This window comes from Macaca thibetana, chromosome 7 (assembly GCF_024542745.1).
Source record: "Macaca thibetana thibetana isolate TM-01 chromosome 7, ASM2454274v1, whole genome shotgun sequence".
Classification (NCBI taxonomy): domain Eukaryota; kingdom Metazoa; phylum Chordata; class Mammalia; order Primates; family Cercopithecidae; genus Macaca; species Macaca thibetana.
The window spans coordinates 40,807,913-40,831,772 of record NC_065584.1 but is presented as its reverse complement, the minus strand read 5'-3'; the positions used below and the strand labels follow the sequence as shown (position 1 = coordinate 40,831,772).

At 36.5% G+C, this 23,860-nt stretch overlaps 1 protein-coding gene across 20 annotated transcripts in view; it reads left to right on the top strand.

The window, feature by feature from the left end:
* Positions 1–23,860, top strand: part of GPHN (gephyrin) — a 736,147-nt gene that overhangs the window by 410,609 nt on the left and 301,678 nt on the right. For 19 of the 20 annotated variants that reach the window (XM_050797033.1, XM_050797030.1, XM_050797026.1 and 16 more), the window contains one exon: positions 4,141–4,235. The exons of the other annotated variant lie outside the window; for it this stretch is intronic. In XM_050797033.1, coding sequence (XP_050652990.1) covers positions 4,141–4,235 — 95 coding nt within the window. The remainder of the gene's footprint in view (positions 1–4,140; positions 4,236–23,860) is intronic. 20 annotated transcript variants of the gene reach the window in all.

The following is a 23,860-nucleotide window of genomic DNA, read 5'->3' as shown; positions in this document are numbered from 1 at the left end:
ATTAACAAGGATATTTAGGACTTAAACTCAGCTCTGGACCAAGCAGACCTAATAGACATCTACAGAACTCTCCACCCAAATCAACAGAATATACATTCTTCTCAGCACCACGTCACACTTATTATAAAATTGACAACATAGTTGGAAGTAAAACATTCTTCAGCAAATGCAAAAGAACTGAAATCAAAACAGTCTCTCAGACCACAGTACAATCAAATTAGAACTCAAGATTAAGAAACTCACTCAAAACCGCACAATTACATGGAAACTGAAAAACCTGCTCCTGAATGACTACTGGGTAAATAACAAAATTAAGGTAGAAATAAATAAGTTCTTTGAAACCAATGAGAACAAAGACACAACATACCAGAATCTCTTGGACACAGCTAAAGCACTATTTAGAGGAATATTTATAGCACTAAATGCCCACAGGGGAAGGCGGGAAAGATCTAAAATCAACACCCTAATGTCACAATTAAAAGAACTAGAGGAGCAAGAGCATACAAATTCAAAAGGTAGCAGAAGAAAAGAAATATCTAAAATCAGAGTAGAAATGAAGGAGATAGAGACACAAAAAACCTTCAAAAAATCAATGAATCCCGGAGCTGGTTTTTTGAAAAGATTAACAAAAGAGATAGAACACGAGACAGAATAATAAAGAAGAAAAGAATTAAGTAGAAACAATACAAAATGATGAACAGGATATCACACTGATCACACCAAAATACAAACTACCATCAGTGAATACTATAAATACCTCTATGCAAATAAACTAGAAAATCTAGAAGAAATTGATAAATTCCTGGACACACACACTCCCAAGACTAAACCAGGAAGAAATAAATCCCTGAATAGACCAGTAATAAGTTCTGAAATTGAGGCAGTAATTAATAGGGTACCCACCAAAAAAAGCCCAGAACCAGACAGATTCACAGCTGAATTCTACCAGAAGTACAAAGAGAAGCTGGTGCCATTCCTTCTGAAACTATTCCAAACAATAGAAAAAGAGGGAATCCTCCTTAACTTACTCTATGAGGCCAGCATCATCCTGATACCAAAACCTGACAGAGACACAACAAAAAAAGAAGATGTCAGGCCAATATCCCCAATGAACATTGATGCATAAATCCTCAATAAAATACTGGCAAACCAAATCCAGCAGCACATCAAAAAGCTTATCCACCACAATCAAGTTGGCTTCATCCCTGGGATGCAGGCTGGTTCACATACGCAAATCAGTACATGTAATCCATCACATAAACTGAACCAATGACAGAAACCGCATAATTATCTCAATAGATACAGAAAAGTCCTTGATAAAATTCAACACCCCTTCATGCTAAAACTCTCAATAAACTAGGTATTGATGGAATGTATCTCAAAATAATAAGAGCTATTTATGACAAGCCCACAGCCAATATCATACTGAATGGGCAAAAGCTGGAAGTATTCTCTTTGAAAACTGGCACTAGACAAGGATGCCCTCTTTCACCACTCCTATTCAACATAGTTTTGGAAGTTCTGGCCAGGGCAATCAGGCAAGTGAAAGAAATAAAGGGTAATCAAATAAGAAGAGAGAATGTCAAATTGTCTCTGTTTGCAGATGACATGATTGTATATTTAGAAAACCCCATTGTCTCAGCCCAAAATCTCCTTAAGCTGATAAGAAATTTCAGCAGTCTCAGGATACAAAATCAGTGCACAAAAATCACAAGAAATCTTATACACCAATAATAGAGCAACAGAGAGCCAAATCATGAGTGAACTCCCATTCACAATTGCTACAAAGAGAGTAAAATACCTAGGAAGACAACTAACAAGGGCTGTGAAGGACCTCTTCAAGGAGAAGTACAAACCACTGCTCAAGGAAATAAGAGAGGACACAAACAAATGGAAAAACATTCCATGCTCATGGATAGGAAGAATCAATATTGTGAAAATGTCCATACTGCCCAAAGGAATTTATAGATTCAATGCTATCCCCATCAAGTTAACACTGATTTTCTTCCCAGAATTAGAAAAAACTACTTTACTATGGAACCAAAAAGAGCTCGTATACCCAAGACAATCTGAAGCAAAAAGAACAAAGCTGAAGGCATCACGCTACCTGACTTCAAACTATACTACAAGACTACAGTAACCAAAACAGCATGGTACTAGTACCAAGACTACAAGACTACAATAACCAAAGCAGCATGGTACTTGTACCAAAACAGATACATAGACCAAGGAACAGAACAGAGGCCTCAGAAATAACGCCACACATTTACAACCATTTTATCTTTGATAAACCTGATAAAAACAAGCAATGGGGAAAGAATTTTCTATTTAATAAATGGTGTTGGGAATACTGGCTAGCCACATGCAGAAAACTGAAACTGGATCCCTTTCTTACATTTCATACAAAATTTAACTCAAGATGGATTAAAGACTTACATATAAGACCTAAAACCATAAAAACCCTAGAAGAAAACATAGACAATACCATTCAAGACATAGGCATGGGCAAAGATTTCATAACTAGAACACAAAAAACAATCACAACAAAAGCCAAAATTGACAAACGGGATCTAATTAAACTAAAGGGCTTCTGCACAGCAAAAGAAACCATCATCAGAGTCAATGGACAACCTACAGAATGGGAGAAAAGTTTTGCCATCTGTCTATCTGAGAAAGGGCTAATATCCAGAATCTACAAAGAACTTAAACAAATTTACAAGAAAAAAACAACACCATCAAAAAGTGGGCAAAGGATATGAACAGACACTTCTCAAAACAAAGATACTTATGCAGCCAACAAACATATATAAAAAAGCTAATGGTCACTGGTCATTAGAAAAATGCAAGTCAAAAACCACAATGAGATACCATCTCATGCCAGTTAGAATGGCGATCAGTAAAATGTCAAGAAACAATAGATGCTGGATAGGATGTGGAAAAATAGGAATGCTTTTATACTGTTTTTATACTTTTATACTTTTATAAAAAGTATTGTGGAAGATAGTGTGGCAATTTCTCAAAGATCTAGAACCAGAAATACCATTTGAACCATTACTGGGTATGTACCCAAAAGATTATATATCATTCTACTGTAAAGACACATGCACACATATGTTTATTGCAGCAATATTCACAATAGTGAAGACTTGGAACCAACCCAAATGCCCATCATTATAGACTAGATAAAGAAAATTTGGCACATATATGCCATGGAATGCTATGCAGTCATAAAAAAGGATGAGTTTATGTCTTTTGCAGGGACATGGATGAAGCTGGAAACCATGATTCTCAGCAAACGAACACAGGAACACAAAATGAAACACCGCATGTTCTCACTCATAAGTGGGATTGGAACAATGAGAACACATGGACACACAGAGGGGAACATCACACACCAGGGCCTGTCAGGGGGTGGAGGGTTAGGGGAGAGATGGCATTAGGAGAAATACCTAATATAGATGGGTTGATGGGTGCAGCAAACCACCATGCCACGTGTATACCTAGGTTAACAAACCTGCACATTCTGCACATGTACCCCAGAGCTTAAAGTATAATTTTAAAAAAAGTGGAGAAATCTGGGGAAAAAAAAAAAGACAATTAATTTATATTAAAGATTCGGAAGATGTAAATGTAGAATTTTTCCTCTAGCCGGTACATGGGGAAGGTTGACATGATGACTTCTTGAGATCCTTTTAATCGTATTTTAAAAGCATAGAGCTAGGAGAGATATGGATTATCTCCGGTTTTCAGGGACTACGTATTTCAAGAGTAATAGACAAAGGAAAATACCGAGATTACTTACCCAGTGAAAAATCTACTAATTTGTTATAGCCATCTGAAGCTTCATTTTTAGAATTTAGGTTATTAGTGAGATGAGATTTCTATCAAATACTTCTGAGCTATAAGCAATATGAAAGGACTGCTAATATAAAAATTTTCTTTATTTTCTTGATCCTCAGCTTTTATTCAGTGGTCCTTGTGAATTGAGTCTGGATGCCTCAAAAAGATAAATGTTTCAGAAACTAAAAGTATGGTTATTGAAAGCCTGGTTTATAATCATTTTTAAGAGGGTTTTACTAGTCTGACTTCATTCTTTTTTGGCTTATTTCACTCAGTCTGCTATTTAATCTTTAATTACAGGCCACAAAAGAAGTAATAGAACGGGAAGCACCAGGGATGGCCCTGGCAATGCTGATGGGATCACTTAATGTTACACCTCTGGGCATGCTCTCTAGGTAAGAAAGTCACCAACCTGTTGCAGAGAAAGTTAATTCCATACCACTAATCAATACACTATATTGATAAACCTAAGAAACACTTAAGTTTAGCCCTTGTTTTTCCAGGGTTAAGAGCTTTAGTATTCTGTAGCCACAGTTTTCCCACTTCACTTCTTTTTGTTGTTGTTTTGTTTTTTGTTTTTTGTTTTTTTTTTCGCCTATTAAGTTAAACTTTCAGAGACTGTTATATTACTACTGGTAGAAGTTATCAATTCCTAACCCAGAGAATCCAGTTTATTACTATGTAAAGTTACTGTTTTCTGTGATTGTTTATAATCATCAGTTGATATCCATTAATTGTAGGTAAATACTAATTTAATAAAACTAAACTGCCAAGTTTATTAAAGTAACTCGTTCTCACAAGTTAGGAGCTTATATTCCAATTTATAAATAGGCACGTTGATGTGCTGTTGTGGAAAAAAAGCTCAATTCATATTGTTAATCTTTTAACATTTGGCAACTGGGTATATTTAAATTATTATATTACATTAATGATATACTATTATTATATTAAATTAGTCTACCTAAAACTATGCCTTTGTTGACACAGATGTTGATATCCATCCTCAATTTAATAGTAATTATTTGCCACTATTTTAGCAACTCTTAGGTTTAAATCCCCTAAATGAGGACAATTACATCATTTAAGTTAGAAGTGTCAACTTAGAATCTGTTGATTTAATGAGCATTAATTAATAGTTGATCTCAGAGCAAGCTAAAAATATATAGCAACTGTATAGTTTCAGGGTTTCATAATTGATAGCCATTTATGTATCCTGTGTGCAGTATGAATATAAAATTAAATGTGTCCATTGACTAGTATGGAATATGAGTTGTAATGTTCTTTCTGTTACATAGACAGTTTATATCCCATCAGTGGCAGCCACTTGAAGCACAGATACAGGAGATTATGAATGGGTCATTAGTTACTATATTCTCTTTGCTGTCACGTGTACTATAACATTTAATTTTAGTAAAAGCAAATAAAGAATTAAGATACCATGATAGAGACTAAAGCTAAAGTTTGTGCTGGCATTTAAGGAACACCAGTTGATTCTTTCATAGTGTTCCTTTTTTAACCATTACTTATATTACCTACACCAATGAGTTCAGGGGATCCCGTTTTTCCTATGGAATTAAGTAGTTTTCAAACATAAAAGAACTCTTTCTTGTATACAAGCAATAACATCAAGAAAGAATTAAACTTCATTCTCTTGCTAATTCTTTTGTAATAAAATTTTAATTCGGTAAACATAGTAATATGCTTATTTGCCAAGTCCCATATTAAGCATTAGGGATTCTAAGGTTAGAAAGAAAAATAAGAAATGGTCCTCCCCTTAAGGATCCCACAGTTTAAATGGAGAAATTTTTCTTTGCAACTGTTAAGATAATTCTTCAAATTAAATATAGCTTTCTTGATCCAGTATAGAAATATCACTTTTTGTTATATTGAAAGGTTTTTCTGAATTAATTTTTTTCTCCCTTTTGTATACTCATAATTACCAAGCACTGGACTGCTGAGTGAGTGGAAAATTAATTAGCAGGAGCTGATTCTAATTACTTTGGAATAAGTTGTTCTTCTTTATCCTGAAAGCTTTGAAAATTAATACATATAAACAGCATGGGCGCACCTTCTGGCTTTTCTGTCTGTGCATTGCTGATTTAACTGAGAATACATTTACATACTTTGGAACAGACATAGTAGTTTACATTAGTTATAGAAAAGGGGATATTTCCCTGAATGTTCATTTTTGTGCTTCTCAAAGCCATTTTTAAAATCATTATTTTTATAATAGCCATGGTGTTTCCTTTCTACAGCCTTTCTATTCTGTATGCACTTTTGGCTTTGTACATGCTTCTACTATGGAACATGTCATAGTATATTGTAATTAATTATTTGCTTGTCTGTATCACCTAGTTAGTAGAAACTTCTTAAAGACCGGAGCTTTGTCTTATTCTTTTTTACCTAAAACAAATTCTGACACATAGTAAGTACTCGAAAAATGTTTATTGTTGTGGTTACTATGGATAAATCAGTGTTTTACCATAGTTCTATAGCATGTTTTTTTCAGGTAAATTAATGCATCAAGTTGGTGCCTTACTTTCCTATTTTTATGTCTAGAGAGCAGCATTAAATAAAAATAAATGTTTAAATCATTGCATATGTTTGAAATGGTTCCCTACTATTTGGACAACTTAATATCCTCCAAATTTTTTATATAAGTAAGTTGGGAGATATTATGAAGTAATGGTTAAGAGCATCATCTCTGAAGACAGATTGCTTGTGTTCTACTATGTTAATGCCTTTTTTGTTTTCGTTTTCTCATCTATATAATAAGGATGTTAATAGTACCAAATTTTTCAGATAAAGTGAATTAATCTATGTAAAGCACTTAGAAAACTGACTCATAGTAACTGTTAAGTGATGATCATGGTTGTTGTTGTTTGAGTTTTTGTTTTTAGAGCAGGTCTGTTGGTGAAACCTTTTCTTAGCTTTTCTTCATTAGGAAATGTCTTTATCTCCGTATTACTCCTAAAGGATATTTTCACTAGATACAGAAATCTGGGTTGACTGTTCTTTTATTTCAGCATTTAAAAAAAAGTAAAATAAAATATTATTCGAATATCTTTTGCTCCATGGTTCCTGAAAAGAAATGAGCAATCAGTTCAAATTGCTGTTTCCTTATGTGTAATGGCAAATTTCTCTGGCTGCTTCGAAAATATTTTTTCTTCAGCTTTAGTTTCAGCAATTTGATTATGATGTATCTGGGTGTAATTTTCTTTTAGATTATCCTTCTGGGTTCAGTGAACTTTATGATTCTGTAAATTTATGTCTTTTACCAAATTTGGGATATTTACTTTTTTTTTTTTTTTTTTTTTTGCTGCTTCTATAACATGAATTTTAGATTTTTTGGTAGTGTCTCACAAATCTTTTTTACTCTGTATTAATTTTAGGTTATTTCTATGATCTATCTTCAAATCAGCTGACTTTTGCCCTCTTTCATCTTCATTCTGCCTTTGAGCATATCTAGTGGCTTTTATTTCGGATATATTTTCAGTTCTAAATTCTCCATTTGGTTTTTTTGTTAATGGTTTCCAATTTCTCTGCTAAGAACTTGTATTTTTATATTTATTTCAAAATTATTGCCCTTTATGTCATGGAGAATAGTTATAATAACTGCTTAAAATTATTCTTCTGACAATTTCAATATCTGGCTTACCTTGGAGTTGACATCGGTTGATTTCTTTTCCAATGAGAACTGGTCAAATTTTCCTTGTTCTATGTTGAGAAATTTTGGGTTGTATCCTGGATATTCTGAACACTACATTGTAAGTAAATTATTTAACTCCTGTTAAAATCCTCTGGGGAATTTTAATTTAGTTAGTTTTAGCAATTGATCTGATTGGGTTTAGACTGTAAATTCTGTCTCACTTTCTGTGGGTAGTGGCTCAGCCTTTGCTATATTGTTAGTGTCTGCCCAGTACATGAACCATTTAGGAGTTAGTTTGAGACTTGGGCAGCAGTATATACTATGTTTATGTTTTAAAAGCTTTTCTTGTACTTCTTTTATACTGTCCCACGTATTCACAGCTCAGGGGTGACCCTGGAACTTGGGTCAGTTCACATACAGAATTAGAGAATCCACCTTCTTTAGCTGTCTTCTTTCCAAGAATTTCCCCCCCCACTCCCCAGCTTCCAGGGGACCCCATTCCCAGTTACTCTGACCAGAAGAGGTTTCTTACAGAGTATTAACTCCCTTTGCAATTATGTAGTTGTACACAACTGACCTTTGGGACAAAGAACAAAGAAAAGAAAAAAAGAGAGAAAGAGATTCCTCTTACCTCAGTTCTTTAGACAATATTGGCTCTTTTTTTTGTTGTTTCCATTAGCCAAAGAGATAGGTAGGTCTTCTCTCTGGGCTTCGGGTGCTAACACTGTCATCATTATAGTATTGCAGCTCCACAATTAGGCCTAGCCCCATTAAGAGCTGTTATTCAAGTTCTGACTTCATTCCCAAATCTGCCTGCTATTATTTTACATTCAGTGTCATCAGGTAATCACTGTGTACTCTGTAAACAATCAGTAGGAGAGAGAAGCTATGGTTACTTTCTCCATCTTGGCTGACACCAAAGAACAAGTGTTGTAACTTTAATATCAGATCTCTGACTTCATATTTACTAGCATTTACTAGTAGTGTTACCTTGTTACTTTACAAGGTTTAGCACATCTTGTTCCAGTAGTTAACTAAACTACCCACAGAATAGTAGCATTTAATCTCCCTAAATTTATAATTTATTCCCTACTTGTTTTTTTTTAAAAGATCAAATACCCTTTTTTCTCCCTAAATTTCATTAAAAATAACAGATCAACCACTGTGGTTATACACTGAAGAATGATTTGTCATGAATTTTATTCTCAGTTTTGTCATTAATTTGATTTATGATCTCTACTTAGTTTTATAGGGATAATACATAGCTCATTGAAATGTTATGAGGTCCTTTAAAGATTTACTCACACGTGTGTGTGTGTGTGTGTGTGTATAAAATAAGAAATATCTAATTCATAGAAAGAGAAATTGATTGCCAGTTTTCCATTTTAGTATAAAGAGATTTACCATTGTAATCTTCAATGACTCATCTTTCAATTCTGTAGCTGTAATAAACACATGCACAGATTTTAGGGAGGAGATAACACTTTCCATTTGCTGCCAAAAATGGTTTTATAACTAATAATGGTTAAAAGAAAAATTTCAGGAAATAAAAACACAACACTTATTTTTTATAGACATGAATCAAATTATTCTTAGTATTATTTAGATAATATTAAAGTAACATGGGTCATTTAAAGTAACAGTACAATCATCTTGAAGAGTTTCTATTTTTTTAACCCACATCAAATATACTTAGCTTATGAAACTCTATAGGGGAGCAGAAGATGGCAGAGTAGTATATATCAGGAATCTGTTTCTCCATCTGGACAACCATTGAACTGGCAGGATCTCTCTGATATAACTATTTTGGAACTTTGTCGTCTATTCAGATGTTTACAGCTTACTGGAAAAGGCTTGACTAGTAGATTGTGGTTAATCTGGGTCAGTTTTAACCTAGTGTGCTACTAGCCAACCATTTTCCAGTGCTCCAGCTAGCAGGTACTAGAGTTTATACGACAGCTTGTGGAAGACAGAATGGGCAATTAAGGACCTTATCCTCCAAATACTGGGGATCCAGGTTCTGTTTGTGGATTACTGCTTTGGGTTGTGGAAGTGCAGAGGCAAAGACAGGATGCCATTGTTGCAACCCACACTGGCTGAAGTATCTTCAAGGGATTTATAAGGACAGTACCTACATTTTCGCCTACATTTTTCTTCTTCTCTTTTGGGACCCAGAAATTATAGAATTAGAACATTCAAAAACAGCTACATATATAGGGGAATTTAGAAAGTCACTATGCATGCCCAGAGGAAAAGGCAGGCTGAGAAAAAGAGAAAGGCCTTAAGTTTATACCTCAGGCTTATCTCTTACACAGAACACCTTATAACAATTAAAAAAAAAATAAAAATAAAAATAAAGCAAACCGTAGGGAAGGGAGAGAAATTGATTTCCAGAATACTGTATTATAAAATTCAAATATTCAGAGTTCAAAATAAAATGACAAAGCCAAGAAAAAGTATGATCCATTCAAATGAAAACATAAATTGACAAAAATCCATGAGGAAGATGAAATGGTGAACTTACTAGACAAAGGCTTTAAAACAACTGTCTTAAAGATATCTCACAGAACTAAAGGAAGATATTGACAGTGCCAAGATAATGATGTGTGAGCAAAAGTAAATATCACTAAATGTATTAAAAAACATAAAAAATAGTCAATCAGGCAGCTAAAATGACTTCTCAGTTTAATATCTTTTAAGGCCATGATGGCACCATCTATAATCAGGCTTCTCTCTACTGTATGCAGGAGGGAGTGGCCACTATTAACAGCCCTCCCTTTTTGTAGCATTAGACAGCAACAGGCCACCCTGAGATTATTTACAGAGGGCAGCTATAAAAACACTTACATATATATTCAGTCCAGGCTAGAAAATACTTTTTCCCCATGAGTGTGAAGATTCATATTGTATGCTAGTAAATCTCTCTGCACGTGTTCATTATGACAATGTACTCAGGAGTTCTAAGTCATGATGAGCATCCTGCAGCAGTTCCAGTGAATCGTGTATGAAAAACATGTATCCTTTAAAAAAATAAAGAAGATAAAAAAGAATAATGAAGAAATGAGTTGACAAGTACAATTGCTGGAAAAAAAATCATTAGAGGGATTCAAAAGCTGTTTTCAGCAGGCAGAAAAAAGAATCAGCAAACTTAAAGACACAACACTTGAAATTAACAAATCTGAGGAACAGAAACAAAAAAGATGGAAGAAAACTGAACAGAGCCTAACAGACCTATCGAACACCATTAGCAGACCAGCATACACATTATGGGGATTCAATATGGATGAGTGAGGGAGAAACGGGCTTACCAGAGCAGACTCATGAACACTAATAAGCATGGGAAACTGTCAGGTAGGCAAATCTAAACTATAATTGACAAATTGCTAGAGGTTCAGTGCAGACAACTATGAGAGTTAAAAACTTCAGGGAAACTCAGGTACAGGGGAGCCGCTATACTTTTGTGAAAACTCAATGGAACCTAAGGGACCTGTGGAATAAGTCCTTCAGAACAACCAGGTTCTCACAGTAAGTATTAGAGGAAAATTCCCTCATGTTTCAGCAGGGAAGGGAAAAGGGAACTATTGTGAAACACACCAGAGCACTCTGTTCTTCTTAATGAACCCTAACCCCAGGAGAAACTACTTAACCTGAGCCTACCCTGCTGGAGTATAATCAAATACTAACTTACCTAGAGGAAGGGAAATACCCAACTTCAGGTCACTCTAGCCGTCATCTCCCATGTAACAGGGGAGGAAAAATTGAGAAAAACTCGTGAAGCTCACAAAAGGCTCACTAAAAGACTGAGACCTGGCCGGGCATGGTTGCTCACACCTATAATCCCAGTACTTTGGGAGGCCAAGGCAAGTGGATCATGAAGTCAGGAGATCGAGACCATTCTGCCTAACACAGTGAAACCTCGTCTCTACTAAAAATACAAAAAATTAGCCGGGCATGGTGCCACATGTCTATAGTCCCAGCTGAGGTGGGAGAATCGCACCTGGGAGGTGGAGGTTGCAATGAGCCAAGATCGAACCACTGCACTCCAGCCTGGCGACAGAGCAAGACTCCATCTCAAAATATAAAAAGACCAAGACTTAACCATAGGACTATAGCATACTTCTCCACCCCCACACATCCCCACCATATTACTGGAGGCCTGTCTACAGCAGTTCCTTTTACCTGGAATGTTTGGCTATGAAGAAAAATTACAAGGCATATCAAATGGGAAAAAAATACAATTTGAAGAGACAAAGCAAGCATCAGAAGTAGACATGGCAGGAATGCTGGAATTATCAGACTGGGAATTTAAAAATCATTGTGATTAATATATAAGTGCTCCAATGGATGAAGTAGGTACCATGCAAGAACAGATGGGTACCGTAAGCAAAGAGATGAAACTCCTAAGAATCAAAAATAAATGCTAGATATCAAAAACACTGTAACAGACATAAACAGTGCCTTTGATGGGCTTATTAGTAGAATGAACACAGCTAAGGATAAAAAAACTGAGCATGATGATCTCTCACTGCATACCTCCAAAACTGAAAAGCAAAGAGAACAAGGGCTGAGAAACAAAACAGAACAGAGTATCAAAGAATTTTGAGACAACTCTAAAAGGTAAAACATCTACATAATGTGAATACCCAAAAGAGAAGAAAGAGAGAAACAGAAGAAATATTTGCAACAATGACCGAGAATTTCCCCAAATTAATGTCAGATGCCACAAAAACAACTATACCTAGACATACCATATTCAAACTAGAGAAAATCAAAAATAAAGAAAAAATCATGATAGAGTCCAGAGGGGAAAAAAAACTCCGTATCTATAGAGGAAGAAAGATAAGAACTACATTCAACGTGTCCTCAGACATGCATTTAAAAAATCAGTCTATGATTTGGGGCATACAATATGTAAAGACGTAATTTACGACATCAGTAACTGAAAGGGGTGAGGACAGAGCAGTATAAGAGGAGAATTTTTGTATGCTATTGAAGTTAAACTGGTATAAATTCAAATTATTACTTTAGGATGTTAAATGTAATCTTCATAGTGGCCACAAGGAAAATAGATACAGGATGTACACACACAAAAAAAAATGAGAGGGAATTAAAATATTTCACTAAAAAATTTAAGAACAAATGAAGACAGTAATGCAGGAAATGAGGAGTTAAAAAGCTGTAAGGCATATGGAAAACCCTTAACAAAATGGTAGAATTCCCTTTTTGTCAATAATTAAGTGTAAATGGATTAAACTTTCCAATCAAAGAGACAGATTAATAGACTGGATAGGAAAGCATGATCCAGCTATATGCTGTCTACATGAGATTCATTTTAGATCCAAAGACATAAATAAGTTGAAAATGAAAGGATAGAAGAAGACAGGCAAATAGTAAGCAAAAGCGAACCATGATGGCTATAATATCAAATAAATTTTAAATCAAAAATGTTTATCTTAAATCCAAAAAGTTTACAAGAGACAAAGGATATATGTTACTAGAAGGTTTAATTCTGCACAGTAATATTATACTTATAAACATGTATGCAGTTAATAGACTATCAAAATAGATGAAGCAAAAATGAACAGAATTGAAGAGGAAAATAGACAGCTATGCAAGAATAGTTGAGGAATTCAGTACCCCACATTCAATAATGGATAGAACAGCCACACAAAAGGTAAGTAAAAAAATGTAAGAACTTGAACAACACAATAAACCAACTAGATGCAACCCACATATATAAAACACTTTACCCAACAACAGTAGCATACACCTTCTGAAGTACACATGGGACATTCTCCAAGATAGAGCATGTTAGGCCACAAAGTAAGTTTCACTAGGTTTTTTTAAATAGATGCCATAAAAAATATATTGCAAAACAGTATATTCTTCAAAGCGTATTCTCCAAAAAGAGAATGAAGTTTGAAATCAGTAACAGAAGGAAAACTGGAAAATTTACAAATATGTGAAAATTAAACTCAAACAACCAATAAGTTAAAGAAGAAATCATAAGGGAAATTAGAAAATTTTTAAAAATGAATTAAAACAAAAATGCAACATACCAAAACTTAATAGTATGCAGAAAAAGCAGTACTGATATTGCTGTAAACATTTAAAAAATAATTACATTTTTTTAAATCTCATAACAGCAGTCTCATTTTATAACTTTATAAGTTAAGAAACTAGAAAAAGAATAACAACTTAAACCCAAAGCTAGCAGAAAGAAGGAAATAATAAAAATTAGAGCAGAGATAAATGAAATAGAAAATCAAAAAACAATAGAGGAAAATCAACTAAGCCAAAGTTGGTTCTTCGAAAAGATCAACAAAAATCACAAAATATTAGCTAGATGGACTAAGGGAAAAAAAGAAACTCAAATTACTAAAATCATTAATGAAAATGGAGTCATTAGTACCAATGCCACAGAAATGAAAAGGACTAGAAGAGTATAGCATAACAACTATATGCCAATAAGTTGAATACCCAGATGAAGTGGACAAACTCTTAGAGACACAAAACCTACTGAGACTGAATCACAAAGAAATAGAAAATCTGAATAGACCCATACCTAGGAAGGAGATTGACTCAGAAATTAACAGCCTCTCCGCTGGGTGCGGTGGCTCACGCCTGTAATCCCAACACTTTGGGAGGCCAAAGCAGGCGGATCACTTGAGCACAGCAAGAGCAGCCTGGGCAATATGGCGAAACCCTATCTCTACTAAAAAATTCAAAAAATTAGCCAGGTGTGGTGGCACACACCTGTAGTCCCAGCTACTTGGGGATCTGAGGCAGGAGTATCACTTGAGCCCAGGAGGCCACACAGTGAGCCCTGATTGTGCACACTGCACTCCAGCCTGGGCAACAGAGTGAGACCCTGTCTCCAAAAAAAAAAAAAAAAAAAACCTCTCTGTTTACAAAATACCTGGACCAGTTGGCTTCACTGATGAATTCTACCAGGTATTTAAAGAACAACTGACACTGGTTATTTCCAAAATCTTTCCAAAGAATTGAAGAGAAGACAACACTTCCTAACTCATTTTACAAAAGGCAGCATTGGTCTCATACCAAAGACAGGAAAAACAAAACAAAACAAAACTGCAGGCCAATTTCCCTTAATGAATGTTGGTGCTAAAAAAAAAAAAAAAAAAAAAAAACCAGCAAACTGATTGCAGCAGCATATTAAAAAGAATTACACAACATGACCCTAGAATACAAAGATTGTTCAACATATGAAAATAAATCATTGATTGTAATATACCACAGTAGCAGAATGAAGGGGAAAAAAAACCCCATATGATCATTTGATGATGGGTTTTCAGCATCAATGGATGCTGGAAAAACCATTTGTAAAAATACAAGTTTCATGTTAAAAAACACTCAACAAACTAGGAAAAGAAGGAAACTACCTTAATGTGATAAAGGCTTTATGTGAAAAACCCACAGCTTACATCATATTCAGTGGTGAAAGACTGAAAGCTTTTCCTTTAAAATCAGGAACAAGATGGGGATGCCCACTTTTTCCACTTCCATTCAACATAGTATCAGAACTTCTAGCCAGAACCATTAGGCGATAAAAAGAAGTGAAAGGTATCCAAATTGGAAAGGAAGAAGTAAACTTATCTTTTTTTTGACATGATTATATATGTAGAAAACTCAAGATGCCACACACAAAACCATTAGAACTAATAAATGAATTCAGCAAAGTTGCAGAATACAAAATCAGGCTGCAAAAATCAGTTGTATTTTTATACAATGACAACGAACGATCCAAAATAAAATTAAGAAAATAGAATAGAATCAAGAGCCCAGAAATAAGCCCTTGCATATAAGATGCAATAATTTTCAACAAGGGTGTCAATTCAATGGGGAGAGAATAGTCTTTTCAACGAATGGTGTTGGGAAAATTGGATATCCACTTGCAAAAGAATGAAGTCAGACCTCTGCCTACTGAATATAAAAATTAATTCAAAATGGATCAAAGACTTATACACAAGAGCTAAAACCATAAAACTCTTGGAAAAAAAAAAAAAGGGGACAGCTTCATGACATTAGATTTGGCAGTCATTTCTTGGGTATGACACCAAAAGCATAGGCAGCAAACAAAAAACTAGATAATTTGGACTTTCTCAATGTTGAAAATCTTTGTACATTGAACAAAGTAAAAGGGCAACCCATGGAATCAAGAAAATATTCACAATCACATATCTGGCTAGGTATTAACATTCAATATATATATATATTTTTTTTAATTCCTACAATTCAACAAAGAAAATGCTATTTAAAAACAGCAGAAGACTCAAATAGATATTTCTCCAAAGAAGATACACAAATGACTGACAAGCACATGAAAAGATCCTCAGCATCAGTAGTCATTAGGGAAATGGAAATCAGAACCACAATGATATACAACTTCACACCTATTAGGTTGGCTGTTATCAAAACAATACTAAATAAGTGGTGGCAGAATGTTTAGAAACATCATGCATTGCTGGTGAGGATGTAAAACGGTGCAACTGCTGTGGGAAACTATGGCATATCCTCAAGAAATTAAGCGTAGAATTATATGACCCAGGAACTCTACTTCCGAGTTACATATCCAAAAGAATTGAAAGCAGGGGCTGGGTGTGGTGGCTTACATCTGTAATCCCAACACTTTGGTAGCGTGAGACAAGAGGATCACTTGAGACCAAGAGTTTGAGACCAGCCTGAGCAAAATAGTGAGACTCTGTCTCTACAAAACTTGTTTAAAAAAATTAGCCAGGCCTGGTGACACACACCTATAATCCTAGCTCCTCAGGAGGATGAGGGAGGAGTGTCACTTGAGCCCAGGAATTGAAGGTTACAGTGAGCTGTGATCATGCCACTGCATTCCAGTCTGGGCAACAGAGTGAGACTGTCTCTTAAAGAATTGAAAGCAGGGACTATAATAGATATTTGCAAGCCATATTCATAACATCATTATTCACCTTACCGAAAAGTTGGAAGCAATCCAGATGTCCATTGATTGATGAATGCATAAACAAAATGGGTTAAAGACGTGCAATGAAATATTATTCAGCCTTAAAAATTATTGACAATTCTAACACTTGCTGCAACATAGATGAACCTTGAAAACATTGTGCTAAGTGAAATAAGCCAGATTATATAAGGACAAATGTGTGATTCCACTTACATGAAGTATCTAGAATAACCAGATGCATAAAGAAAATAGAACAATGCTTATGAGCGGATAGGGAGAAGAGAATGGAGAGGTTTTGTTTGGGATGATGAAAAAGTTCTGGAGATGGACAGTGGTGATGGTTGCACAATAATGTGAATGTACTTAATGCCACTGAATTGTATACTTAAAATTAGTTAGAATGGTAAAGTTTATGTTATGTGTATTTTACCAGAGTTCCTTTTATAGCTATAGGACAGGAAATGCAACATACATAGAATGTACATTCTCTTGAAACATTCCTGCAATGTTTCAGGCCCAACTTCCAGACTCCAGTATGACCGGAGGTATACTGGGTTTCAAAAGACAAGTGACACAGATGGTGTGAGTACCACCTCAACACAGGAGAGCTGCCACCTTTCTCCTCCTCTCACCCAGCTTTTATATTTTCCTAAATATCATAGCTTCGTAAGAGATTTGTGATAGCTGGATCTTACTCGTTATAACTCATAAAATAAACAATGTGAATAACACGGTTCACGTTCCTCAGGTTATCTTCAGATCTTGACAAAGAGCCTAACAACTGTGGGATAGGTTTAGTTCAATACACAGATCATAGCATTTAGATTACAGAATCAGTTCAGTGCATTTTTTGAGTAAACAATTTTGACCCAGAGTTAACTCTTTAGCTGTCTTTAGCTCTGGAGGGAAGTTTGAATTCAGTTGTTATCCCCTCCATGTCATAACCACATGATGACTTAGATTTGCCTAAATGTGGAGGCTAACAGACATCAAGCAAAGGAGAATTCAATTTAAAGTGACTCTGGGTGTTGAAGCAGTGGACAGAAGTAAATCCTTTCTGGAAGAATTCTACTTAACCGTGTCCTCAAATATTTCTCAGAGAAAAAGTTCTAAGGAAATTAGCATGTCATGGGGTCAGGGAGGTAGGGGAAGGTGGCAAAACACACAGGAATTAAGGCAACAGATTATAGCTGGACTCTGAAAGACTTAAAATCTCGATATTATCAAATAATATTAAAAATAAATGTAATATATTTAAAGAGCTAAACAATAAGCTTAAAAATTACATTGAGGAACAAATAAATTTGAAAAAGAACTAAACTTTTATTTACATATGCAAAATATAATAATGAAAATTTTAAAACTTAATGGATAGATTCAACTACAGATTATAAACAATTCAAGAGAGAATTAGGAAACTTGATGAAACTATTGGAAGAAACCATCCAGAATTCAGCTCAGATTTACAAAGAAACAGAAAAAAAAACAGAAGTTAAAAAGCATGGAGTAGGTCCTGAGCAAGATGGCTGAATAGAAACAGCTCCAGCCTCCAGCTCCCAGCGCGGGCAACACAGAAGACGGGTGATTTCTGCATTTTCAACTGAGGTACCAAGTTCGTCTCACTGGGAAGTGCCAGACAATCAGTGCTGCTCAGCTGGTGCAGCCCGACCAGCTAGAGTGGAAGCAGGGCGAGGCATCGCCTCACCTGAGAAGCATAAGGGGGAAGGGAATCCCTTTTCCTAGCCAAGGGAAACTGAGACACACAACACCTGGAAAATCGGGTAACTCCCACCCTAATACTGCGCTTTACCAAGGGTCTTAGCAAATGGCACACCAGGAGATTATATGCCACACCTGGCCCGGAGGGTCCCACGCCCACGGAGCCTCCCTGATTGCTAGCACAACAGTCTGAGATCTAACTCCAAGGTGGCAGTGAGGCTGGGGGACGAGCGCCCGCCATTGCTGAGGCTTAAGTAGGTAAACAAAGCGGCCAGGAAGCTTGAACTGGGTGGACCCCACCTCAGCTCAAGGAGGCCTGCCTGCCTCTGTAGTCTCCACCTCTGGGGACAGGGCATAGCTAAACAAAAAGCAGCAGAAACCTCTGCAGATGTAAATGACCCTGTCTGACATCATTGAAGAGAGCAGTGGGTCTCCCAGCACTGAGGTTGAGATCTGGAAAAGGACAGACTGCATGCTCAAGTGGGTCCCTGACCCTTGAGTAACCTAACTGGGAGACATATCCCACTAGGTGCAGACCGTCACCTCACACCTCACACGGCTGGGCACACATCTGAAACGAATTTTCCAGAGCAAGAATCAGACAGCAACACTCACTGTTCAGCAATATTCTATCCTCTGCAGCCTCTGCTGCTGATACCCAGGCAAACAGGGTCTGACCTCAAGCAAACTCCAACAGACCTGCAGCTGAGGGTCCTGACTGTTAGAAGGAAAACTAACAGGAAGAACACGCACACCAAACCCCATCAGTACATCACCATCATCAAAGATCAAAGACAGATAAAACCACAAAGATGGGGGAAAAGCAGGGCAGAAAAGCTGGATATTCAAAAAGCAGAGCGCATCTCCCCCTCCAAAGGAATGCAGCTCATCACCAGCAGCGGATCAAAGCTGGACGGAGTATGACTTGGACGGAGAATGACTTTGACGAATTGAGAGAAGAAGGCTTCAGTCAATCAAACTTCTCAGAGCTAAAGGAAGAACTACGTACCCAGTACAAAGAAACTAAAAATCTTGAAAAAAGAATGGAAGAATGAATAACTAGAATAATCAATGCAGAGAAGGCCATAAACGAACTGATAGAGATAAAAACCATGACACGAGAATTACGTGACAAATGCACAAGCTTCAGTAACTGACTCGTTCAGCTGGAAGAAAGAGTATCAATGATTGAAGATCAAATGAATGAAATGAGGCAAGAAGAGAAGTGTAGAGAAAAAAGAGTAAAAAGAAATGAACAAAGCCTCCAAGAAATATGGGATTATGTAAAAAGACCAAATCTACGTCTGATTGGTGTGCCTGAAAGTGAGGGAGAAAATGAAACCAACTTGGAAAACACTCTGCAGGATATCATCCAGGAGCACATCCCCAACCTAGTAAGGCAGGCCAACATTCAAATTCAAGAAATACAGAGAACACCACAAAGATACTCCTCGAGAAGAGCAACTCCAACACACATAATTGTCAGATTTACCAAGGTTGAAATGGAGGAAAAAATGTTAAGGGCAGCCAGATGGAAAGGTCTGGTTACCCACAAAGGGAAGCCCATCAGATTAACAGCAGATCTCTCGGCAGAAACTCTCCAAGCCAGAAGAGAGTGGGGGCCAATATTCAACATTCTTAAAGAAAAGAATTTTCAACCCAGAATTTCATGTCTAGCCAAACTAAGTTTCATAAGTGAAGGAGAAATAAAATCCTTTACAGACAAGCAAATACTTAGAGATTTTGTCACCACCAGGCCTGCCCTACAAGAGACCCTGAAGGAAGCACTAAACATGGAAAGGAACAACCAGTACCAGTCATTGAAAAAAAGTACCAAAATGTAAAGACTATCGATGCTAGGAAGAAACTGCATCAACTAACGAGCAAAATAACCAGCTAATATAACAATGACAGGATCAAGTTCACACGTAACAATATTAACATTAAATGTAAATGGACTAAATGGTCCAATTAAAAGATACAGACTGGCAAATTGGATAAAGAGTCAAAACCCATCAGTCTGCTGTATTCAGGAGACCCATCTCACATGCAGGGACACACATAGGCTCAAAATAAAGGGATGGAGGAAGATCTAACAAACAAATGGAAAACAAAAAAGAGGCATGGGTTGCAATCCTAGTCTCTGGTAAAACAGACTTTAAACCATCAAAGATCAAAAGAGACAAAGAAGGCCATTACATAATGATAAAGGGATCAATTCAACAGGAAGAGCTAACTATCCTAAATATATATGCACCCCCAATACAGGAGCACCCAGATTCATCAAGCAAGTCCTTAGAGACTTAAAAAGAGACTTAGACTCCCATACAATAATAATTGGAGAATTCAACACCCCACTGTCAACACTGGACAGATCAATGAGACAGAAAGTTAACAAGGATATCCAGGAATTGAACTCCACTCTGCACCAAGCAGACCTGATAGACATCTACAGAACTCTCCACCCCAAATCAACAGAATATACATTCTTCTCAGCACCACATTGCACTTATTCCAAAATTGACCACATAATTGGAAGTAAAGCACTCCTCAGCAAATGTACAAGGACAGAAATTTTAACAAATTGTCTTTCAGACCACAGTGCAATCAAACTAGAACTCAGGACTAAGAAACTCAATCAAAACCGCTCAACTACATAGAAACTGAACAATCTGCTCCTGAATGACGACTGAGTACATAACGAAATGAAGGCAGAAATAAAGATGTTCTTTGAAACCAATGAGAACAAAGATACAACATACCAGAATCTCTGGTACACATTTAAAGCAGTGTATAGAGGGAAATTTATAGCACTAAATGCCCACAAGAGAAAGCAGGAAAGATCCAAAATTGACACCCTAACATCACAATTAAAGGAACTAGAGAAGCAAGAGCAAACATATTCGAAAGCTAGCAGAAGGCACGAAGTAACTAAGATCAGAGTAGAACTGAAGGAGATAGAGACACAAAAAACCCTCCAAAAAATCAATGAATCCAGGAGCTGGTTTTTTTGAAAATATCAACAAAATTGATAGGCCGCTAGCAAGACAAATAAAGGAGAAAAGAGAGAAGAATCAAATAGACACAATAAAAATGATAAAGGGGATATCATCACTGACCCCACAGAAATACAAAATACCATCAGGGAATACTATAAACACCTCTACGCAAATAAACTAGAAAACCTAGAAGCAATGGATAATTTCCTGGACACTTACACTCTCCCAAGACTAAATCAGGAAGAAGTTGAATCCCTGAATAGACCAATAGCAGGCTCTGAAACTGAGGCAATAGTTAATAGCCTACCAACCAAAAAAAGTCCAGGACCAGAAGGATTCACAGCCGAATTCTACCAGAGATACAAGGAGGAGCTGGTACCATTCCTTCTGAAACTATTCCAATCAACAGAAAAAGAGGGAATCCTCCCTAACTCATTTTATGAGGCCAACATCATCCTGATACCAAAGCCTGACAGAGACACACACGAAAAAAAAGAATTTACACCAATATCCCTGATGAACATCGATGAAAAAATCCTCAATAAAATAGTGGCAAACCGAATCCAGAAGTACATCAAAAAGCTTATCCACCATGATCAAGTCGGCTTCATCCCTGGGATGCAAGGCTGGTACAACATATGCAAATCAGTAAACGTAATCCAGCATACAAACAGAACCAAAGACAGAAACCACATGATTATCTCAATAGATGCCAAAAAGGCCTTTGACAAAATTCAACAGCCCATCATGCTAAAAACTCTCAATAAATTTGGTATTGATGGAATATATCTCAAAATAATAAGAGCTATTTATGACAGACCCACAGCCAATATCATACTGAATGGGCAAAAACTGGAAGCATTCCCTTTGAAAACTGGCACAAGACAGGGATGCCCTTTCTCACCACTCCTATTCAACATAGTGTTGGAAGTTCTGGCTAGCAATCAGGCAAGGGAAAGAAATCAAGGTATGCAGGTAGGAAAAGAAGTCAAATTGTCCCTGTTTGCAGATGACATGATTGTATATTTAGAAAACCCCATCGTCTCAGCCCAAAATCTCCTTAAGCTGATAAGCAACTTCAGCAAAGTCTCAGGATACAAAATTAATGCGCAAAAATCACAAGCATTCTTATACACCAGTAACAGACAAACAGAGAGCCGAATCATGAATGATCTCCCATTCACAACAGCTTCAAAGAGAATAAAATACCTAGGAATCCAACTTACAAGGGATGTAAGGGACCTCTTCAAGGAGAACTACAAACCACTGCTCAGTGAAATAAAAGAGGACACCACAAATGGAAGAACATACCATGCTCATGGATAGAAAGAATCAATATTGTGAAAATGGCCATACTGCCCAAGGTAATTTATAGATTCAATGCCATCCTCATCAAGCTACCAGTGAGTTTCTTCACAGAATTGGAAAAAAACCACTTTAAGGTTCATATGGAAGGAAAAAAGAGCTCACATTGCCAAGACAATCCTAAGTGAAAAGAACAAAGCTGGAGGCATCATGCTACCTGACTTCAAACTATACTACAAGGCTACAGTAACCAAAACAGCATGGTACTGGCACCAAAACAGAGGTATAGACCAATGGAACAGAACAGAACCCTCCGAAACAATACCACATATCTACAGCCACCTGATGTTTGATAAACCTGACAAAAACAAGCAATGGGGAAAGGATTCCCTATTTAATAAATGGTGCTGGGAAAATTGGCTAGCCATAAGTAGAAAGCTGAAACTGGATCCCTTCCTTATTCCTTATACGAAAATTAGTTCAAGATGGATTAGAATCTTAAATGTTAGACCTAAAACCATAAAAACCCTAGTAGAAAACCTAGGTAATACCATTCAGGACATAGGCATGGGCAAGGACTTCATGTCTAAAACACCAAAAGCAACGGCAACAAAAGCCAAAATTGACAAATGGGACCTAATTAAACTAAAGAGCTTCTGCACAGCAAAAAAACTACCATGAGAGTGATCAGGCAACCTACAGAATGGGAGAAAATTTTTGCAATCTACTCGTCTGACAAGGGGCTAATATCCAGAACCTACAGAGAACTCAAACAAATTTACAAGAAAAAAGCAAACAACCCCATCAAAAAGTGCTCAAAGGATATGAACAGACATTTCTCAAAAGAAGACATTTATGCAGCCAACAGACACATGAAAAAATGCTCATCATCGCTGGCCATCAGAGAAATGCAAATCAAAACCACAATGAGATACCATCTCACACCAGTTAGAATGGCAATCATTAAAAAGTCAGGAAACAACAGGTGCTGGAGAGGATGTGGAGAAATAGGAACACTTTTACACTGTTGGTGGGATTGTAAACTAGTTCTACCATTGTAGAAAACAGTATAGCGATTCCTCAAGGATCTAGAACCAGAAATACCATTTGACCCAGCCATCCCATTACTGGGTATATACACAAAGATTATAAATCATGCTGCTATAAAGACACATGCACATGTATGTTTAGTGCGCGACTATTCACAATAGCAAAGACTTGGAATCAACCCAAATGTCTATCAGTGACAGACTGGATTAAGAAAATGTGGCACATATACACCATGGAATACTATGCAGCCGTAAAAAAGGATGAGTTCATGTCCTTTGTAGGGACATGGATGCAGCTGGAAACCATCATTCTCAGCAAACTATCACATAAATAGAAAATGAA